The 23,020-nt window shown below is 40.6% G+C and overlaps 2 protein-coding genes across 6 annotated transcripts; one reads left to right on the top strand and one right to left on the bottom strand.

The window, feature by feature from the left end:
* Positions 1 to 1,765: 1,765 nt before the first annotated feature.
* LOC124257492 (triosephosphate isomerase-like) lies at positions 1,766 to 10,042 on the bottom strand. Its single transcript, XM_046691570.1, has 6 exons — positions 9,850 to 10,042; positions 8,034 to 8,157; positions 5,805 to 5,889; positions 5,223 to 5,355; positions 3,665 to 3,844; positions 1,766 to 2,859 (listed from the first exon to the last, which is right to left on the bottom strand). Exons 1-6 carry the CDS (start codon positions 9,962 to 9,964, stop codon positions 2,738 to 2,740), a joined length of 759 nt encoding a protein of 252 aa, XP_046547526.1. The 5' UTR covers positions 9,965 to 10,042; the 3' UTR covers positions 1,766 to 2,737.
* Positions 10,043 to 10,083: 41 nt separating this feature from the next.
* On the top strand, positions 10,084 to 21,647 carry LOC124257490 (DNA damage-binding protein 2-like). Of its 5 annotated transcripts, none has more exons than XM_046691567.1 (10): positions 10,084 to 10,116; positions 10,907 to 11,313; positions 12,541 to 12,735; positions 13,767 to 13,915; positions 16,074 to 16,173; positions 16,823 to 17,000; positions 17,495 to 17,637; positions 18,365 to 18,529; positions 19,951 to 19,996; positions 21,331 to 21,647. In XM_046691567.1, exons 2-10 carry the CDS (start codon positions 10,942 to 10,944, stop codon positions 21,543 to 21,545), a joined length of 1,563 nt encoding a protein of 520 aa, XP_046547523.1. In that variant the 5' UTR covers positions 10,084 to 10,116; positions 10,907 to 10,941; the 3' UTR covers positions 21,546 to 21,647. The 5 variants fall into 5 exon arrangements, with proteins under 5 accessions (XP_046547523.1, XP_046547524.1, XP_046547520.1 ...); XM_046691568.1 differs by lacking the exon at positions 10,084 to 10,116 and adding an exon at positions 10,150 to 10,336 and having other exon boundaries at positions 12,541 to 12,739; positions 13,771 to 13,915; XM_046691564.1 differs by lacking the exon at positions 10,084 to 10,116 and adding an exon at positions 10,151 to 10,336.
* Positions 21,648 to 23,020: the final 1,373 nt, after the last annotated feature.

The raw sequence follows: 23,020 nt of genomic DNA, 5'->3' as shown, positions 1-23,020 counted from the left end.
CCGTTACAAAGGCACCAGCTGAAGTTCTAAGAGATCAAGATTGAATGCAATCAAGTTTAATGAGATGATTTTTAGCAGACTTGTCGACTTTGCAGCAATAGTCGATTCTCTGTAGGATAAGTGTATTAAACAGCAATAATATGGTAGATTTATCAGAACCCCATTGTGTTCTAAACAAACACTTCAATAGATTAATAACACTCTTACAAAGGTTGCCAAGATTGGACATTCGTTTTGCCCATGGTAGTCTCTGATCAAAATACACCCAGGAATTTGAACTCTGCTACTACACACAGGTAATCGTTCCCACGAGATAACTCAATTTGGAGGAAGTTTCTGGCGAGTGATCATCATTGCCAATTTTTTTAAAGGGATATTTTGAAACCCCATTTTGAACACCAAACACAAACTGATTCTGTTACAAAACAAACCAAATCGTCTCAAGAACGAAACATCATCTGCAAACTGAGCAGTGTCGACTTTAACAGGTGGTTCGATTATCAAGATAAAAACGAAACTGGTCTAATTACAGTTCCTTGTGGAGTACCAATGTGCATGATTTGCATACCAGAAAGTTTTGCCCAAATACGAACCCGAATGACGTTTTCAGAGAAAAATGATTGATTACCTTTTATTCAAACCTCTACAAACAAAAAGTAACCCGAATCACATTGTATGTTGGAGGAGTTATGGACCCTGGATGAATTCAGTGCATCAGGTAGTTGAGTGAGTGAGTATGGTTTTACACCGCTTTTAGCCATATTCCAGCAATATCAGGGCAGAAAACACCAGAAATGGGCTTCACACATTGTACCCATGTGGGGAATCGAACCTGGGTCTTCACCCCACCGCCCCATGTAGCTGAGACCCAAGTGGGAAGCCCTGAGACCCTGAGTGAGATAAAGATATAAAATTGGGTTTAATGGCCAGTTTAAGATTGTCTACCCATGAAGAACTGGGTTAGAATATTGATCCTCAGTAAGCCATGCTTGTCGTAAGAGGCGACTAACGGGATTGGGTGGTCAGGCTGGCTGACTTGGTTGACACACGTCATCAGTTCCCAATTGCGTAGATCGATGTTCATGCTGTTGATCACTGGATTGTCTGGACCAGGCTCGATTATTTACAGACCGCCGCCATATAGCTGGAATATTGATGAGTGCAGCGTAAAAATAAACTCACTTTAAGAGTATCTCATGTATATAGCCATGTGTGTGTCCAGACTTGACTGGCTTGAGAAAGTTTGTGGGTAGGCAAGTTGATCCACCGGACCGAGTGAGATGGTAGGAGGTACTGAGTGAGAGGGCAGAAGGGACTGTATAAGTAGGTATGCATCTGTTCTGAACATGGTTACGGGCAGAAACTTTTCCTGAGGATGGGTTCTGGTTCAGAATCTGATCGTACAAGAGCTTGAAAAATTGACAAATGATCTGGGAACTTGGGGGCATAGAAATGTCCAATGCAAAATAGCATCAGGTTCTATTAGAATGGGCGCGTGAGTGAGTGAGTGAGTGATTTAAGATTTATAGTCACATCAGCAATATTTCAGCCATATAATGACCATAACAAATTACATATTCATATTAAATACAATTAAATTATAAAAAAACTGTTGACGAAGGACAGTAAAATAACTAGATTATCACCAATAGGATTTAGAACTAGCATGTAACTGTAAAATTTCATTAGTATGGAATCGCTGAAGGCTTCCATAAGCATGTACAAGTGACAGGTTTCAGAAAGAAGAAAGGAAGAGGTTCATTGAACACACAATACTCAGTCAGCAGAGCTCAAGTATAATCAGTCTTGTTCTTCTGAGAGTATCTTTATTTCAAAATGGTTAGTACATAGCACTGTTGAAGGTAAATAGTCAGCCCATGGAGTAAGCATACAGCCTCTTGTATCAAATGTTGTTACAACGCTAAGTGTGTTACTGTCATGATTGTTTTACTTCAAAGGACATGTTTGTCTTCCAACATCAAGAACATAGCAGAAAGAGAGTGTCGGCTATGACTATGTTAGCATGGAATTGTTCTAATATTGTCAACACTGGATTTTATGTATAAAAACAAGAAAATGGGGTACAGAAAACGATTAAACAAAACGGTGTAGTTATGCTGACTCAATAAGCACAAAATCTCAACAAAATGTTTGTAGATACCAATGACAAGTGCTGTACCCTGATTCTGTCTAAACCACATTGTTTAATACATCCATGATGTTATAAGGAAACATCCAAAATAGTCTTGCAAATCACAAACATGGCTGTACAAACATGACTACAGGCTAAATCATTAATTCCAAAATGTTAATCAGTGTTGACTTATATGAAGATTGTTTGAGATTCTATAGCTTGTTATATCATTCAGGTAACAATGGTAACCATGGACATTTATAACTGTAGATTGCCATTGGCAACTGTAGATAGCCAACATTGGCAACTGTTGATAGCCAACATTGGCAACTGTTGATAGCCAACACTGATAACTGTTGATTACCAATCTGTCATTTGTGATTAGCACAGAATCTCACGCTGGATACACAGAACTTACCTTGGATCAGTGGTGACATTAAAAATAAAAGATCTGAAAACAATAACAAAGCATTCAATTGAACCAAAGAAATGTTTCAGTGTCTCTGCTCTACACTGTGCAGGTTGGATCTCACTATGGGTTGATACATGTCACCATGACTTAGTGTTGGATGTAGGTGGTACAACAATAGATCTGGGGTTGCACTAATCTTTTCTAGCATTGACGATAGTGACAAAGTCTGGCTTCAAGGATGCTCCGCCCACAAGGAAACCATCAACATCGGGTTTGGCTGCCAGTTCCTTACAGTTGCCAGCATTCACAGATCCTGAAATCGAAACCCAAATATTTATGATAATATCAGTTATAGGGTCTGTAAGTCTCGCAAGGCACTATTCGGGTACAAAAGCTGGCTCCCCAGCTCCCTTTGCGTGCACAAACATGCGATATGCGAGACGGGGCCCTGTTAACCTCCACTACCAAATTTCCGGTGACAAGCATATATTCAAGACCAGTTCTGGTTCCAAATTGAGCGACCGCCAAATATTACTTTACTAGACCAGACCAAGGGTACTTTGTCACCGGTCTCGCGAAGTGCCTTGATCTTCTTACGGGCCCTATAGCGCACAATTCAAGACAGTACACATTATCAGGATGTTCCTGTTGAGACAAAACCTTAAGCTGGAGCAAGCAAGCAAGTTGGCTTTAACACCGGGCTTAATGCTTTGAACAGCATTCCAGTAATATCATAATGCATTTATCTGCAAGAAATATATCTTGACAGACAAAATATGAAAGAAATTTCTCAGGGAGCGTGTGAGTACAGTTTTACGCAGGTTTTAGCAATATTCAAGCAATATCGTGGCGGTACTTTCTCAAAGAGACATCAAAATGTGCACAAGTATGACTTGTGTATACTGGTTGAGATGCACATGGGGAAAAAATGACTCCTTGTCTTGTTTGAAGTCTCTCTCGGATTTCTATAGAATCTTACATTCAATAACATTTAAACAAAACTAAAATTACAAGTGATGCCTTTCTTGTGAGCATTTTGACATTGTTGCAAATATTTGGCAGGAAACCCACACCAGGTATCTGTATGGTAGTGTTGCGATGGCGTGATGAGTTCCTACCTCCATACTGTATTCTGACATTCTGAGCAACTTCAGGTGAGACGTTATCGGACACCCACTTCCGCAAAGACTGATGCACCTCCTGTGCCTGCTCTGGGGAGGCTGTCTTCCCAGTGCCAATGGCCCACACAGGTTCGTAGGCAATCACCACTCGGCTCCAGTCACTTCCCAGTACATTATCTGACAATAAAAACACATCACAGGATTATCAGTGGGAGAGACAAATACTGTAACCATGGTAACAAATGATTATTTTGACCTACGTTAGCTTTGATTAAGAAAGCTGAGTTTTGAAACAAAACTAAGAGCTATTTTATCACATTACATCTTTATATGGTCGGTGTCATTAAACACAAGTACAATACCAGAACCCAGTAAACTTTTAATAAGCTGAGATGATAACAATCCACATATGAATGAGTGAGTGAGTGAGGTGGGTTTAACAGTGTTATAAACTGTAGCCCAGCTACCATCAGGACATGTCAGAAACACAACTGGGGTGAATCAGGAAATTCTAACCCCCCAATCACATGTTTCTGAGATGATCAGGGGACAAAACCCTGCACAGTGAACTTTGGTGGCTTTGACACCTGGTCCAAGTGAGAAGCAATTGGCCAAACTCCTTAATGCTAGAAGCATGAGGCTGCAAAGGGAGGATAGACTTATAAGTGTTTGTAGACACAATGGACTTAAACTTTATTTATATCAAGTTCTATATCGCTTTTAAAAAGTAACAAAAAGTTAAAACGATGTATTCAATGACTTCTTAACTGATATGATAGGTTCTAAATGTAAAATGATGTTTGGCTGTTCTTAATTTTGCGATTTTCCTGCTTCTGTGTTCTAATCTAAGCATGATTCCCTTACAACAATAAACCGTTCACAAATCCATATATAGATTATAGACTGCTGGAACACCACAGGCTTTGTCACTTGCAATGTCCTCAGAGTGCTTTAACACCTCATTTTGTGTCACTTGCAATGGCTTTAGTCTGTCTGAACACCATGTGTTGTGTACCTGCTATAGCTTTAGTCTGTCTGAACACCATGTGTTGTGTACCTGCTATAGCTTTAGTCTGTCTGAACACCATGTGTTGTGTACCTGCTATAGCTTTAGTCTGTCTGAACACCATGTGTTGTGTACCTGCTATAGCTTTAGTCTGTCTGAACACCATGTGTTGTGTACCTGCTATAGCTTTAGTCTGTCTGAACACCATGTGTTGTGTACCTGCTATAGCTTTAGCCTGTCTGAACACCATGTGTTGTGTACCTGCTATAGCTTTAGTCTGTCTGAACACCATGTGTTGTGTACCTGCTATAGCTTTAGCCTGTCTGAACACCATGTGTTGTGTACCTGCTATAGCTTTAGTCTGTCTGAACACCATGTGTTGTGTACCTGCTATAGCTTTAGTCTGTCTGAACACATGTTGTGTACCTGCTATAGCTTTAGTCTGTCTGAACACCATGTGTTGTGTACCTGCTATAGCTTTAGTCTGTCTGAACACGTGTTGTGTACCTGCTATAGCTTTAGTCTGTCTGAACACCATGTGTTGTGTACCTGCTATAGCTTTAGTCTGTCTGAACACCACATCATTGGTCTGCCCTGCCTCTCTCTCATCCAGTTTCTCCCCAATACAGGCGATGACATTCAGACCCTCTGACAACGCAAACTTCACCTTCTCCCCGATCAGCTGCAAGAAGGAAGAACAAGCTAGGGTCAAGAGTTATGTCAGTCATGAGTGCCCATACCCTCAAGTCAGCAGCCTTCCACCCTCATCCTGGTGAGCCAACAAGTCAACAATGGGCCTGGAAAATGTGCAGCTGACAGCATGATTACGCTAAGACATGCTAAAGCGTGAAGATTTCTTAACAATTTAAGATGCAAAGTAGTTATACTATCAACATGAAACACAGAGTACCATAGACAGGAAAAACAACAGGTCAACACATTACGAGACATTTCTACATATCTATAATTCTGGATAGGATCTGTCTTTAACATGGTTAAGATGTTTCTTACAACGGTCATAGGTTACTGAGGGGATAACTGCTAAGTCTGTACTCGAAAGGACACACTGAAAAATCTGGTAAGCCTCTTACATGTATTCAGTGTGAAGACTTCTACACGAATTATACCTACTTCATCTGACTCCCCAAACACGTGCCTTCTTTCAGAGTGGCCCAGAATAACCCACGTAGCTCCGACATCTTTAATCATGGAAGGACTGCAAAGGAAATGCAACATACCACATATTATTCTTTAAAGTAAACACAACACGGTAACAGTGACACATGGAGCACTGGTCAACATAAAGGGAGAGAAATCAACCATGTTTTCAGTTCAAACCTGTACTCAAATATGTTTAACTGAATATTTTTGTTTGTTTAATGGTTCGATAGTCATTTAATGCATCATTCGGTAAAATTTCGGCTTCAAATTGGTGGATTGTAAATATTATAATCAGGACCGGACAATGCATTAACTCATATTGTGCAATTAATCACATCATTGACTCTGCCAGCCCGCTATCCATCAGACTGCCTCTCACCAGCACAGGTTGCAGGTAACCTACTCAGTAACCCAGAATACGAACACAGCAAACATGGTAAACTTTGTAAAACTGACTGAACTGGATATAAAATTGTTTTTAACATCCTAATCTGTTTGTATTTTTATTGCCTTTGGTACATTTCATAAACAGTATGTCTGAAATAAAAACGAACTACAAGACCATGATAATATTTAGGGCTGCTCAATATAACCGGTTCAGACATGAAAACGATACGTATTGCGATAAGCTGATCAAAAACCGGTATTTTGACTTGCATTCATAAAACATCGTAACCCTCGGAAATCTTTGGATATTTTCTTGTTTCATTTGTGCCACATATTATTTACATTTATATTTTGTCATGATTAAAAGTTTCTAATAAAGCTAAATCAAGCATTGTGATTTTGTTGTGTTCATGCTTTATAAATCAAGCATTAACGCGATTATAAGTAGTTTGTTGTTTAAAAATACTTCTTGCAATATATTGCAATACATATTGCAATATATGCTTTCGCATCGCAATATATCGCAATATGAAAATTCTCTGCAATACCCACCCCTAATAATATTGCACTGTAATATTTGATGTCAAATAAAGCCTCTTGTATATTGTCTCCTGTTGTGACAGCGCACATCTCCCTGACATTGAGGAAAGCTTAACATGAGGCACATCTTAGCCAATTAGACAAACACAATTTGGTTGAAACAAAATCAGAGTGAACAGGGATTCGAAATCCATGATCACAGGTTTAAAGGCCGGGGCGCACACCTCCAAAACCCCTGTGGGTTTCCAAATAGTCTCCCATTTGCTACTCCTCAGCAGTGAAGATGTTATCAGCCCGTGAGTGACAATATTGTTATGGCTGTGGGTGCCTGGCAAGAGCCTGGTAATGTGAAAGGTTAACCTTGGAATTTACTACTAGAATAAACATGTGCCTTATAGTAAATGTCCAACAACCCTTTCACTATATATTTTGATGACTAAAGAGATTAATTTGATTAGCATAGATGAAACACCAAATTTTACTCATATTCCGAATATACAATCTTCAGCAAAGAGATGTCAGCATCAGATAAGTGTACATACAACCCTAGCCCTGCACAGCATAGTGTCAGGGGAGTGGGGGGGTCATTTTCCCAGCCTGCCTGAAACATTTACCCCACTCCAAAGCTTGTTTCTATGGAAACGTAGCTTCTCTGGCCACCTGACTGACAAAGTGGGAAATTCAAATCTGGATTTGAAAATGAGAAATATATTTTCAACATGTATGTTTTGAAGACTCTCTGCATCCATACTTTTTGTTGTGAGTCTTCATAACAAACTTCTTTATACTATGACTTAATATCAGCCTGAACCGCTAGGTCAATTTTGTGATATTTCATGGAATGTACTTGAATACTGCATTGCTTTGCATCAAAAGACAGCTTTATCAAGGCAAGGAGGCCACACCCCATCTGTGTATAGGTTTGAACCCCGGCCTAAGGGACATAACTCTGGACAGTTTATTGCAACACCAGATAACTGGGACACCCATGACCCCTTCAGTCAATTATTTCTTCTTCAGTTATTACATCTGTGCTGTAGGTAGCTGACTAGTCTGTCTCACAGTCCCTGAACAACACTATTTTCTCCACTGCCAAGCCCTCTCTGCAGTGCTAAAGCCCTAAATAAAGCAAGTCTAGATTCCCTCTGAATCTCTGGTCTCCCTTGGGCTCCTTTTCAATATAAATGGGCTTGTTTGTTACTATCAAAATTATATATATTCAGAGACTAACCCTTAGTCTAGTAGCTGACCAGTGTGTGAATGTCTGTTTACCTGATTTCTCCTGTAAAGGCTCCCTTGTCCACCTTGTAGCAAGTCTGGGCTGCCACTGCTACATTCGCATTGACCTTTGACCTCACATAATCTAAATATGCTGCTGGTGGGGCCACAATCACATCTGTAAAGACAACATGAGCAATACTTCAGTGTGCATGTCCAATAGCACAGTTTAAAATAAATTCTGGGTAGGAAGCCTATGAAGGGCACACTTACTCTGACTTAGCAATCATATGGTAATAACAACAATACCTTATGACCACCTCCACGGTCTAGTGGCTGGAGCATCTGTCCCGAGATAGTATGCATCGTTACCTTCCTAAGCGCCCCACATTAACGGGATAAATAGAGGATACTAAACAACCTTCCGTGTAATACAATTTGTATAAAACAAGTTAATGATTTCGTGTCAAACAAGCGAAAGCAAGTCTGATACTAAATATTTCTTGATTTAAATAACACGGAAGCAAGTTTAGTATTCTGTTTATTACTCTCCAACATTACTTTCCACAAGTAAAGCAAGGTCTAATACTATTGTGACAGAGGTATTAGCATTGTAAAAATTATGACGTCAATCTTATTACACTGTGTAATATTGTGGTAAAGATATTACAAGTATCTCCCCTGGGAAGGGGGTCAAAGCTGTTTGTCACTAACTGTGTTCTGATACTAAAACGGAACCACAGCAGAACGGCACCAAAATCGTTTGAAAACGGCACCGTTTACTGATTTCTGAGCTAAAACGGCAACATATACAAAACAAAGTATGATGTTTTCGTTCGTTTAATTATAACATTAGAATCAACATATAAAAAACACAGTATGACGTTGACTTATGGTTTTTATTTCATTTCAACATTAGCAAGGTTATAACACGCGATATAGCTGGAATATTGCTAAAAGCGGCGTAAAATCATAAATCACTCAATCACCCATTACATTAAAATAACAAGATTATAATATAAAGACGATAACAAACCGTCAACATAACACATGTTCACACGTTATTTGCATGCTTATTTGGCGAATGTCTTCATGAATACTAAACGATTGGTCGTGGATCATACATCTTGGTACAGACAGGCCGGTACCACAAACACGATGAGTCCATAAATAACACTTGTCACAGGATACGGCATGTTGATTCTTCCTGACAGTCTTATCGCATACAACACAGTGGTGAGGCATTGTGATGAATGATATGTAATGTGTACATTCTTGCGTTTTGAATACAGTTTCAGGTTCATTTTGACACTGAGTTTGGGCGATTTGAGTTGATTTGTAGCCGTTTTCGCCAAGTCGAGGTTCCGTTATGTCCAAATGGTGCCGTTTTCGCCTGGTGCCGTTCTGTGGAGGTCAGGTCATCAATTTTATAGGGACCTTCATATCATCAGGAAGTTATAGAAATTATAGAAATAATTGCAGATCTGGTTAGAAAGCATTTTAATGAACACCTACCGTCATATTCTATTATTCACAGGTTCGGTCAGTTTATTTTAATTTATCAGTATTATTTTGAGATGTCTAGGGTTAGGTTAAGAGTTAAGGTCCTAATCCAATATGGTAGGTTGGTGTCCGATGTACCTGCAGATCTTTTAGGGCTTCTGAAAAAATACTTCTATCCCAAAATTATGCACATTCGAAAGAACATAAAAACGGAACAGCTTGAAAATAGACCAGAAAAGATTAGTAATCTGAAATTTGCGACACATATTACTAAGAGGAACACGTATGAATTCGTCACCACTGACGTGCAGAATGGAACGAATTTACACCACACTGTCAATCATGTTCAGATTTCTAAAGTTTCAACCTGTATTTGCGTCGAGCGGTCCGGCGTTGAGAAAAGAGATAATTCCATCAATACTGGATTTGTTGCCATTCATTTTCCAGTTGCCACCTACGACAAATTTTCTTTGACTAGCCATCTTAGAAGAAGTAATTTGTGCAGACTCAGACGAACGACAGCTACCGGCAAAGTGACCTTGAAGAGTGACTGCGGTCAAGGCCACACTAAACTGGCTCTCTGGTGATTACAAGGGAGGCGATATATTTGAAGACAGAACCGAGTTGAACTTCTGTAACCTTTTTATCTTGTGTACAACCCGGTTTAATGCTACATAATATTTGCATTTTTTGTGAAGGCAAATGTGGGATGTGCAATAAGCCTGTCAGTGCGATATTTCTATATATTTTGACTGTCTCCGTTCGGGGAGTTTTATTATGTTTGCTTGGTTCGTTTCAGTTTTCCCTTTTTTGAGTAACCCGCGGGAAATATATCGCTAGCAGACAACACTTACGTAAGTTGGATGAAATGTTTGTGTTGTTTGTGTTAATAATTATCCGTTCTCGTTGACAACCTGATGGTAAAGTAAAACTAATGGAAGAAATGAACTCAAATTAAGTCACAGTTTATTTAGGTAAGTCTCCGACGTGAGGCCGAGGTTTGTGACAGGCCGAGCATCATAGCCTCGCCGTAGGTGATGGCAGGTTTTTAATTTTTGATGGAGACAAATGTGGGAACGTTATGATAATTTTAGCAATTTTTCATTGCAAATTGTTCTAAGACGTCGCCAAAGTTTCAGAACAATCTTCGGGATGTTATTTCATTTCATATTGGGATGTGTTATTTCATTAATTTGTTCTAGAGAAATGAAAACCTTACCTTATAATCCAGGCCATTCATGATTCTGGAGAACAATCAGTCTATCTTACAAATGAACCATCAAAATGAATAGATCACATATTCACTCATATATCAATATAACTGTTTTAGTACTGTTTCTCAATCACACTAATCATACAATCAGAGTTCAATTGAATGTTAACTGCTATGTAAGAAAACTAATTTATATTGGTCCTGCTTCTAGAGTCTATCCTCATCAGGTGAGACAACGACTCCAACATGGGTCCTAGGAGGTCGAAGAGATGTCAAGAAAAGAACAACCTGTTACAAGAAAGTGGAGCAACATATTCGAGGAAACAACGCAAGAAAATGACAAATCAAAAATGGAATGACAACGATGACAAAAGTTCTCAGCCAGTTGTTGATGACGCTTATGAAAATAAAGCCAAAGCCACTGAACTGTCCACATCATGTCAGAGAATCCAAAACGGTCTTACGGAAGTGGAAATTGATTTTTCTATGAGGAAAACAGATCTATCTGTCCCAACCAATTTTATGTTTCCATATCTTCAGCGAAGTCTCAACTTCACCCATCATCAGTATCAGGCTTCCGTGGGCCTGCTCTCTCATCCACGACTCCAGCATTCACAGGTTAGACATGTTCAGCACTTTTCCCCCACAGATATAGATGTATGGATTATAGTCTTTCTTTTTCAGCTCCACCAAGAGATTGATGGATAATTAGAAGAAACAGGTCCAACTAAATCAGAGTATCCATTAACAGATTAACTTGGTTATAATTGGTCAGGGGCGGTGGGGTAGCTCAGTGGTTAAAGCATTTGCTTATCATGACGAAGACCCGTGTTCGACTCTCTACATGGGCACAAAGTGTGAAGCCCATTTCTGGTGTCCCCAGCCATATTGCTGGAATATTGCTAAAAGCGGCATAAAACTAAACTCACTCACTCACTATAATTGGTCAGCAGCAGCACATGCTTAGTAAATGTTGTAAGAGATGTGTGTTGGATCAGCTGGTCAGACTCAAGGACATGGATCATGCATGTCATCACATCTTTATTATCGGCATGTTGATAAATGCTCATTATATCGGTCACTGGATTTTCTGCTGGCTCAATTATCTTCAGGCTGAGGGGCGGTGGGGTAGCCTAGTGGTTAAAGCATTCGCTTGTCACGCCGAAGGCCCGGGTTCGATTCCCCACATGGGCACAATGTGTGAAGCCCATTTCTGGTGTCCCCCGCCGTGATATTGCTGGAATATTGCAAAAAGCGGTGTAAAACCCAACTCACTCACTTTTCAGGCCTCCATCATACAGCTGAATCATGTGCATTGTGTATAGTTTATATCCACTGTTACAGAAACATCTTAGGCCTTCTGAGTAAAAGTTCAGTCCCATATCTGTAGAAATTGTTAACATCCTACACTTCGAACAGAATGAGCAGTTATTGTTGCAACTATGTGAACCAGCTACAGCTGTTTACATCAAATCAAAGTGAAAAGATATTGACCAATTACTTTTATTTCTACGATTTTAAACCAGTCACTGAGGACAAAAAAGAATTACCTTATTCAATCAGCCCGTTGTTTCATTTGCAAGACATCTAAAAATCTATAGAAGTCAGAAATACTTTTTCCAAGGCCACTTTTAAGTCCTTCCTTTTAACTGTCACCTATTTTTGACTAAATAAGCAGAATAGTCTGCTCTACAGGTCGTTGTACTGTACATAATCGATATTTCAACCCATGTTAAACAAGCTTTTCAAGGAGTAAAATTGTTTGAAAGAGAGAGAATGTCACATTTTTACTAAAGTCCTTATGATCACGAGACTGTCTGTGACAATGCCTTTGATCTGTTTCAGGGCGTGGCAGGTCCTGTAGTCAGCATGGTATCTAACATGCAGCTGTTACGCACTGGTAGTCCATTTGACCGCCGAGTGACCGCCATGGCATGGCACCCCAGCAATCCCAATGTCCTAGCAGCTGGTTCCAAAGGTGGCGACATTTACCTGTGGGACATTGACAACATCAACAACAACGACAACTTCATCCATGGTGTAGGCAGATTTATTATACATGTGCTGTGTTCGAAACCAATCATGAAAGTCAGTCTGACCTCATCATTGCCATGAGGTTAATAAAAGTTAAGCAGAGGGGTTCCAAAGATTAAAATGGTGTGAGATCAAATCTGAAAATTATGGCCCCATGTAATTGCTATTCTAGGATTGCAAAATTGTAACTGGGGTACTGACTAGCACCCATGTACCCACAAAACTCATGATCAGTCACGGGATATGTTGTGTAGTGACAGTTTGTTCAAATTGCCTCTGTTCACCCAGCAGAAAATGGGTACCCCGGTTGGATAAAGTCATGTGACTATAACCTTCTAGCGCCTAATAGGCAGCTTGGGTTATCCGGGGTAATAATAATCAGAGTGTTAGCGCTTTGAGCAGGAGATTAGTGCATCATAAGACTTCTAATTATTATTATTATTTATTATTATTATTAATACCTCCATCTATTAGAGACTTGCTTCTATTAGAGATGGATACTCACATCGCCAACACGGTACTCTCATCTTCTGTATATGACATTTCATATCAAAGGTCTTTGTCATGTCTAACCATGTCTGGAAATGAAGTACTAGTGACGGACGACAGAAGCATGGTCTTATATAGCTACCATTTTATGACGGATAGTAATGAGTAATCAAAAGATGACTTATTTCCCATTTCCCTTATCTACTTGAAACTTACATATCTCCAACACGGGTTGAAGGGTGAAGCAGGCTATAGTTTGTTTGTTTGTTTGAGTATATGGGACACATTCATCTACAGGACAATGAGTTGTAAGTGGTAAGTGTTTGCTGCATGGGTTAAATTTCAAGATCTAGGAGGTCCCGAAATATATATAACATTTACCTTAATACCAAGTTATTTGGATCAAGACTGAAGGGGTACAGAATTTCTTAGTTCAAGACAGTATAGGTAACTAAGGTTCTTGATAAGATGCTGCATGTTACCCTGTGAGGAATGGACAAGAGGAATTCTGTAAAGCCATTCTGCAAAGGCAGCATTTTGTATCTCAGATAGGACCTGGGGGATCCATACAGGCCCTCAAGTTCTGGCCTTGGAATGACAGGCGTATCATCACTGCCTCCATTGATGGGAGAGTCGTAGTCCAGGACACTGACGGCAGGAAGACAGATGTGCTGTCTGACACCTTCAACTGCTATGAGTAAGTACCTTCATTTAAGCTGTAATGAGCAAGCTTGGTGAACCAGTAAAAAATCCTTGTTAAAGCTGTAATGAGTAGGCTTGGTGAACCGGTAAAAATCCTTGTTAAAGCTGTAATGAGTAAGCTTGGTGAACCGGTAAAAATCTTTGTTAAAGCTGTAATGAGCAGGTCTGGTGATCCGGTAAAAAATCCTTGTTAAAGCTGTAATGAGTAAGCTTGGTGAACCGGTAAAAATCTTTGTTAAAGCTGTAATGAGCAATCTTGGTGATCCGGTAAAAAATCATTGTTAAAGCTGTAATGAGCAGGTCTGGTGATCCGGTAAAAAATCTTTGTTAAAGCTGTATGAGCCAGTTTGGTTCATCACCACATGGCAAAATCCTTGTTAAACTTGTCAGGCGCGTAGCAAGCCAATTTTTTCCGTGTAAAACCGATAGGTTGCAAAGCTTTACATTTAGATAGTATTGAGGGCTTGTCCAACCTTTTTAGCAACAATTATGTGTAAGCCCGCTTTTTTCTAGAACAGTAGCTATGCCCCTGGCTGTTATTGATAAGTCAGTTGTATTATCAGCCTTGTTCAAGCCCCCATGAATATCATTGTGTATCATCTCAAAATCTCTATAAGTGATGATACCAAAATATGTTTAGGAAATTGGACACTTTCGCTACTTGTTAAATTTTGAATGTTTTACCTTGATTCGGTTACCAAAAGGTATTTAATTCTAGTCATCACCAGTATCTTCAACTGAATTTGTTCAAGACATTTCCCAGATGAGTTTTGGATTACATTTGGTTCTTTTTATCCCACCGGCATGTAATGCGGTGGGATATAGTCGTCGCCTCGTCCGTCTGTCCGTCCGTCCGTCCATCCATCTGCCCGTCCGTCCGTAATCATTTTGTTTCCGGAGCATAACTCAAAGACAGTTAGATATTTTTCAACAAAAATTGGTATATATGTCAAACATAACCTAAGGTGGTGCCTTTTGCTATTTACAGATTATTGTCATTTTTATTTTTCTCGGTTTCCATGGAAACGTTTTGGACTTAGTCTTAAAGAAGGGTGGGCTTCGTTTCCGGAGCATAACTAAAAAAAAACGTTCGATATTTTTCAACAAGACTTGGTAGATATGTGAGGCAGATCCCTAAGTGGTGCCTTTTGCTATTTGCAGATTTTTGGCAGTTTTATTTTTCCCGGTTTCCATGGAAACGATTCAGACATAGTCCCAAAAGGGAGGGGTGGGCTTCGTTTCCGAAGCATAACTCAAGAACCGTTCAATATTTTTCAACAAAACTTGATAGATATATCAAACAGATCCTAAAGTGGTGCCTTTTGCTATTTGGCAGAATTTGGCCTATTTATTTTCCCTGATTTTCCTGGAAACGATTCGGACTTAATCCCAAAAGGTAGGGGTGGGCTGCTTTTTAGGAGTATAACTCAAGAACCGTTCAATATTTTTCAACAAAACTTGGTAGATATATCAAACAGAACCTTAAGTGGTGCCTTTTGCTATTTGAAGATTTTGAGCATTTTTCTTTTTCCCGGTTTCCATGGAAACGATTCGGACTTAGTCCCAAAGGGAGGGGTGGGTTTCGTTTCCAGAGCACAACTCCAAAACTTCTTAATATTTTTCAGCAAAACTTGGCAGATATGTGAGGCAGATCCCAAAGTGGTGTCTTTTGCTATTTGCAGATTTTTGTCATTATTTTTATTGGTTTCCATGGAAACGATTCAGACTTAGTCTTAAAAGGGCGGGGTAGGTTTCGTTTCCGGAGCACAACTCAAAACTTCTTAATATCTTTCAGTAAAACTTGGCAGATATGTGAGGCAGATCTTGAAGTGGTGCCTTGTGCTATTTGCAGATATTTGTCATTTATTTTTTCCATGATTTCCATGGAACGATTTGCACTTAGTCTAAAATCAAGCTGGACTTTAAGTAACTGTCAGATGATTTGTTCTTTCAAAGATGTCGGGGCCGGGGGGATTTGTCATCTTCTGATGACTCTTGTTTTATATTATAATGTTTTTATGGTAATATCATTGAGCAAATTTCTACACCATTGGAGTAGACTGACACAACCTGCCAGGTAAAACATTGTTGCCACCTCATTCTCACAACAGTGTCGACATACAGACAGTAAAACTGTTCCATGCATGTTTCAGCTTCTGGTACTGCTCTCTGGATGTGAGCCAGGCACGGAAGCTTGTTGTTGCCGGGGACAATGTGGGCAACACGCTGCTGTTGTCTCATGAAGGGAAGAAGGTGAGTGTGGCCTGAGAGCATCACCTTGTGGTGGTGACTGAGCCTTTGGCTTCATGCGACATGGATACATTCAGAGATGCCAACCTCTACGATTTTATCATAGTCGCTACAAATTTTAGCCTCAAACTATGCCAATACAATTGCACTAGAAATTCTACGAAATTTGAAGAAAATTCATTAAAATTTGGATATATAGACAAGAACATATATTTTCGTCGATTAAATACATAAAAATTAAATACATCGCCAAAAAGACACAACAAGAAAAAAAAAAATTTTTGGAAATCTGCTTTTGGAGGTACGTGGAATAAAAGCTTCACTCTTGATTAGTGTCATATTATCTTTCTCAGAATCCATCATGATTTTAAGTATTTGGTTGACTACTAATTTTATGGTCAAACTACTAATTTTGATCCTTAAAACTACTATTTGGAATACTTTGAGGTTGGCATCTCTAGTATATTGATCTAAGTGACAGCGAAGGAACAAACTGGTATGGTATGGTGAATGACTGAAGCTGCTGTATAATGACTTTCTGTCATGTTCCAACCCGACAACATGCTTAAAGATGATAAGACTTCATTATGTAGTGCGTTTATTGATTTTCCTGTGACATAATTTTTGTTGTAACGTAACTGATCAATGTCAGATCTGGAGCCACAGACTACACAAGGGCAAGGTCACCCATGCTGAGTTCTCCCCTCGTGAAGACTGGTTGTTATGTACTGCTTCCATCGATCACACTGTCAAGCTGTGGGACGTACGCATGATCCGGGACAAGAAGAGTGCCCTCTGTGTTCTTCAACATGACAAGGGAGTCAACTCTGGTATGTCTAGTTTGGAGACACGCTACTGAGGTAATACTAACAAGAAACAGATAGCGCATGTTTGTAGGGATGCCACAATACATCGATACTTTTTCTAAGACGATACAATTATCGATACATTCAAAACTGTATCGATGTTTAGTTTTGAAAGTATCGATTTAAATTTGTTTATGTATCATTTACATTTTGCGTGACATGGGTATCATGATACGTATCAATTCCATAAATTATTATCTTGACATCCCTACATGTTATCACCTTGAGACTGTACCAGTGAGTTATGTTTTACACTGTTTTTGAGCAATATTCCAGCAATATCACGGCAGGGGACACCAGAAATGCACAGAGACTGCATTGATGGTAACCGACTCAAACCCTGATCAGCATATCAAGCCTGATATTGACTGGGTCAGTGTTCAACCCTTACTCACTTGTCTCACTTACTCAGCAGTATGTAAACTACTTATTAGAGCTCTGTATGTTGTTTAATTCAGTGTACTTCAATCCATCTGATGGCTGCCGGCTCCTCACTACTGATCAGGGATCTGAAATTCGGGTGTATCAGGCTCCAGAGTGGAGCCTTGAAAGGACAATACCACATCCTCATCGTTTCTTCCAGCACATCACACCCATCAAGGTAGGATGTGTTAAGGGAGGATAATGTAATGGCCTAGTACATGACATCCATCAAGGATGGACATGTTAAGGGAGGGTAATGTAATTGCATTGTACATGACAAGCAACAAGGAAGCATGTGTTAAGGGAGGACAATGTAATGGCCTGTATATGAGAAGCATCAAGGTAGGTCCTGTCAAGGGAGGATAATGTAGTGGCCTGGTACATATTACACATCAAGGCCATGCAGTCCTCATGTCCTTGCGACAGCCTCCACGGAGTAGTGGTTGGAGAGCAGAAGGTCGCGGGTTAGATCCCCGACCGGGTCATACCATAAGACGTTAAAATATGGTACTTGTTGGTCCCTGCCTGGCTCTCGGCATTATTGGGTACAACAAGGACTGGTCGGCTCGGAGTCAGTATACTGTGTCTGAGTGGGGTATTCATGCTTCACTGCGGCATGGTATCTCAGTGAGCTAGCACTATAAACCAGCTTAAGTCTGGGCTAGTACAGGCAGCCGCACATACACATACACACGCATACACGTCGTCATATGAGCGAAATATTCTCAAGCACGACGTTAAACCCAATTTCACCTCACCTCATGTCCTTGCACACCATACCTATCAGAGGTGATCGTGTAATGGCCTGGTGCTTTACACCGAACAAAGTATGTCTTTCAAGAGATAAGTTATTCGACATGGGATCAATATGTCTTGTCTAATGCTTCTTGTTTGTGTATGTGCAGGCATCCTGGCACCCCCTCCTGGATCTGATCGTGGTAGGCCGCTACCCTGACAAGACATTCCCTGGCTACATGGACGGCGAGAGACGAACAGTCGATGTTTTCGATGCGTCCACAGGGGCTAGAGTTTGCCAGCTACATGACCCATCAGCGCCAGGGATAGTCTCGGTGAGGGAAGCATGTGATATCAATATCTGTGTGATCTGTTCACTTTTCCAAAACAGTAGTTTACAAAACCAGTGTATGAAAGATAACTAGTTTTATTTGCGATTTTAGCAATTGCCTGAATTGTGTTCTTGTTAAATTATCCCATTGAAGTGAGTGATTTTAGTACAATGCTGATTTTTACAGTATTTCAGTCATGTTATGACATGTTGGCATAAAGTTGGAAGAAAGCCCTGAGTGAGGCCCAAAGCCTTTGTAAAATTGATTGTGATTGGTCTGTTTAGTAAGCCAATCATGCAGATTCACATTTTGTTGCCATAGGACACACACTGGCTGTCAGTCTATTCATCTTTCGTTTTACACGAAGAAGCAATGTCCACATGTTGTTGTATTTCAGAAAACCTGGTCCAAACTTTGCCTATAGCTGTCATTCAACCAAGCAGCAAATCGTATCGAATGTACAGTGTTTACCCATCACAAAAATATGTAGTTACAGAGTATTCCCAGTTTCATGTTGATAATTCAGAATCAACCTTACAAGTAGTCTATTGTCGTGGGTGAGTGAGTTTAGTTTTACGCAATATTCCAGCAATATCACGGCAAGGGACACCAGAAATGTAGTGTCATGGGTTTTAGGAAGCTGGTGCACATGCATTGTTTTCTCAATTATCTCATGAACAAATGTAAAACATTGCACTAACTTATCAAAGCCAACTTTATCTTAAACACAAGCTATCATCAGAGTATTTACAATGCCTGCACGACACAACTTGCCAAAAATGTCTGTCCGAAAACATAATCCACGAAGTTAACATGTTGTAGTCCCTGGCCCAAACTGTCTCATAATGTCAAACATGTTGTCCAGTTGTGTTGATAACTCAGACTTACACATCAACTAACAAAACCATTCAGTAAGTGTTGAAGTGTTCATTTGAGTTGTTAATGAACACTGAGATTGGGTATTATTTCAACTTACCTGTATTGAAAGTTGAAAGTAGGATATGAACTCTAGTAACTTTTAAGTTTTGCATGACTAACAAGTCACAGCAGTTTGACATGACCCACAAAATGTTCTAAATGGCTGACATAACTGAGGACAGGTGGACCTTGGGCCCACTTTCTTTAATGGCTAGGATGAGTGAGGAGTTGGTGTTATGCCGCTTTATGCAATATTCCAGCAATATCACAGCAGGGGACACCAGAAATGGGTTTCACACATTGTACTAATGTGGGAAATCAAACCCGGATCCAAACACTTTCACCACTAAGCTACCCCACCGCCACGGCCAGGATGAACACTGGGAATAGTGCAGGCTGTACAAATTGCCTCGCCTTAGACAAGTGGGCAAGCTTTTCTCGTTATGCATTACTGCACACTTGCGGAATAAAACAACTTTCAACATACATGTATTTCTATTTTACAGTTGAACACATTCAGCCCAGATGGAGATAAGCTGGCTTCAGGCATGGGTAAGTGAATCTTCTGTTCTGTAATGTTCCTTAACTTGGAAAGTATGTATTGGGAGGAGTTATCACCATGTGTTTACGACAACTGAGTGAATCCCGGCTGTTTCTAGGTGTGGTGTCAGCTCACTGTGTGAATCCAGACTATTTCACATGTGAACCTCTTGGTGTGATGTTGACTCGCTGAGAGAATCTTGACTGTTTCAGTTGTGAACCTCTTGGTGTAGTGTCCGCTCACTGAGAGAATCTCAACTGTTTCAGGTGTGAACCTCTTGGTTTGGTGTCAGCTCACTGAGAGAATCTCAACTGTTTCAGGTGTGAACCTCTTGGTGTGATGTTGACTCACTGAGTGAATCTTGACTGTTTCAGGTGTGACCTCTAGGTTTGGTGTCAGGTCACTGAGAGAATCTCAACTGTTTCAGGTGTGAACCTCTTGGTTTGGTGTCAGCTCACTGAGAGAATCTCAAATGTTTCAGGTGTGAACCTCTAGGTTTGGTGTCAGCTCACTGAGAGAATCTCAAGTGTTTCAGATGTGAACCTTTTGGTGTGGTGTCAGCTCACTGAGAGAATCTCAACTGTTTCAGGTGTGAACCTCTTGGTGTGGTGTTGACTCACTGAGTGAATCTCAACTGTTTCAGGTGTGAACCTCTTGGTGTGGTGTTGACTCACTGAGAGAATCTCAACTGTTTCAGGTGTGAACCTCTTGGTTTGGTGTCAGCTCACTGAGAGAATCTCAACTGTTTCAGGTGTGAACCTCTTGGTTTGGTGTCAGCTCACTGAGAGAATCTCAACTGTTTCAGGTGTGAACCTCTTGGTGTGGTGTTGACTCACTGAGAGAATCTCAACTGTTTCAGGTGTGAACCTCTTGGTGTGGTGTCAGCTCACTGAGAGAATCTCAACTGTTTCAGGTGTGAACCTCTTGGTGTGGTGTTGACTCACTGAGAGAATCTCAACTGTTTCAGGTGTGAACCTCTTGGTTTGGTGTTGACTCACTGAGTGAATCTCAACTGTTTCAGGTGTGAACCTCTTGGTGTGGTGTTGACTCACTGAGAGAATCTCAACTGTTTCAGGTGTGAACCTCTTGGTGTGGTGTCAGCTCACTGAGAGAATCTCAACTGTTTCAGGTGTGAACCTCTTGGTGTGGTGTCAGCTCACTGAGAGAATCTCAACTGTTCCAGGTGTGAACCTCTTGGTGTGGTGTCAGCTCACTGAGAGAATCTCAACTGTTCCAGGTGTGAACCTCTTGGTGTGGTGTCAGCTCACTGAGAGAATCTCAACTGTTCCAGGTGTGAACCTCTTGGTGTGATGTTGACTCACTGAGTGAATCTTGACTGTTTCAGGTGTGAACCTCTTGGTGTGGTGCAGACAGGATGAGGTGGAGAAGAAGCAGCTGGTCCTGCTTCAGAAGTACAAGCAGGGATCCAACTCCTCGTCAGACCCCTCACAGAGACAACCAAAAAGGAAAAAGCCAACCAACACACAGACCAAGTCCAAATCTACAAAAGACACTGCTCAGCTGAAAACTAAGCTAAAAACAAAAACAAAGAAACTCTGAACTTTTTTGTATGATGGATCTTTGTAAATAATCATGTCAGGACCAGACGATCACATTAAAAGTCACAACTCAGAACTCAAATAAAACTTTTCCTACACGGTTTTCCTTTTCTTTGTCTTTAACCAAAGAAATAGTGTTGTAAGTCATACTATGTCAATTTTATACCAATATTAACAGTTGCAATACTTGAATACCTCGTACAAAATACTAGATGCCTGAATACCTTTCGAACAGGAAACTGTAATTCCCACAAGTCACTGTTAGTGGTTACATTATATGTTCTGTTTTATGTTCCTTTGGCCACTGACTGAAACTGTACCCTGGCTGTTGGGTCAACCAACCTCTTCCATGCATGTTTAGTTCATTAGGACAGTGCGCGGTGGGTTAGCCTAGTAGTTAAAGCGTTGGCAACTCACGTGGAAGACCTGGGTTCAATTCCCCACATGGGTACAACGTTTGGAGCCCATTTCTGGTGTCCCCCGCTATGATATTGCTGGAATATTGCTAAAAGCAGCATAAAACCCAACTATTGCTGGAATATTTCTAAAAGCGGGGTAAAACCCAACTCACTCACTCGCTCGCTCACTCACTCTTTGGGACAGCATTGGTACAATACAACTGACATCTGGTTTTACTTTTATGTCCGGTATTGGTAGCAGTAACACTCGGCCTGCTGGTCCCCTACATGTATCAAAAAGTGGCTGTTGATGGCTGCAAAACGGGAACAAACATGAGTGCATTAGCGTGTTTAAACATATTGTTGTGTTATTAGCGATTGACAAACAGGTTTAATTGTCAGTATCCAGTGGCAAACGATAGTTACCTTGTTGGTAACAACCATGCTCAGTTACAAACAATAGCCAGTCTACGTATTTGTCGGTACCAACTGATATGCAACAGTCAGCTTGTGGTTAATCGTCGGTACCCATGGACAAAAAAAATAGCCAGCCTGATGGTTACCGTCAGTGCCTATCGGCAAACAGTAGCCAGTTTTTGAGTATAATTGATGTCTCTAGAAGATCCCCACGGTGAATGCTGGGAATCTGTTGTTCCTCTGTCACTCGACTGAACTTCTTCCAACAACTTTCGCCAACAGCTTTTGAGAAGTATGCTTTGGTAGGAAAGAAACGTCAGGGGAAGAAAGTATCTAAGAAACTGCGTCCCCGTACTCCTCTCCCCTGCTCCCAGAGGTTCCCCTTTTCAACATCAGACAGAAACGCTACTTTCCACATTCATACTTGATACTGAAGGATTTTGTCGAAGGCTTTGCCTCTCTCATGTATCCGGATCGTCTGGGACTCTCATCATGGCTGGGCAGAGACTCTTGTGCATCCGACAACAAAGCCTTTAAATTGCTTCCCCAGATACAGGCATGAGGGAGCCAGGCTGACGTTGACGTCCGTGATTGACGATGTGCCCCCTCGATATTTTTTGCCCCTTTCCAATCTGCAGGCGCAGAGGTGTTAATTTTCAGC

Source organism: Haliotis rubra, unplaced genomic scaffold (assembly GCF_003918875.1).
Source record: "Haliotis rubra isolate DU_JTF1 unplaced genomic scaffold, ASM391887v1 Scf662, whole genome shotgun sequence".
NCBI lineage: Eukaryota > Metazoa > Mollusca > Gastropoda > Lepetellida > Haliotidae > Haliotis > Haliotis rubra.
The sequence above is the reverse complement of the archived record's forward strand: the minus strand, read 5'-3'. Positions and strand labels throughout refer to the sequence as shown.

Coding starts and splice junctions, on each gene's coding strand:
- LOC124257492 (XM_046691570.1), bottom strand. CDS start 9,964: ATGGCTAGTCAAAGAAAATTTGTCGTAGGTGGCAACTGGAAAATGAAT. Junction 5,356..5,804: donor TGTTTGGGGAGTCAGATGAA/GTAGGTATAATT, acceptor TCCTTCTTGCAG/CTGATCGGGGAGAAGGTGAA. Junction 2,860..3,664: donor TGTCAGAATACAGTATGGAG/GTAGGAACTCAT, acceptor TTTCGATTTCAG/GATCTGTGAATGCTGGCAAC.
- LOC124257490 (XM_046691567.1), top strand. CDS start 10,942: ATGGGTCCTAGGAGGTCGAAGAGATGTCAAGAAAAGAACAACCTGTTA. Junction 17,638..18,364: donor AGCACATCACACCCATCAAG/GTAGGATGTGTT, acceptor GTGTATGTGCAG/GCATCCTGGCACCCCCTCCT. Junction 19,997..21,330: donor TAAGCTGGCTTCAGGCATGG/GTAAGTGAATCT, acceptor TGACTGTTTCAG/GTGTGAACCTCTTGGTGTGG.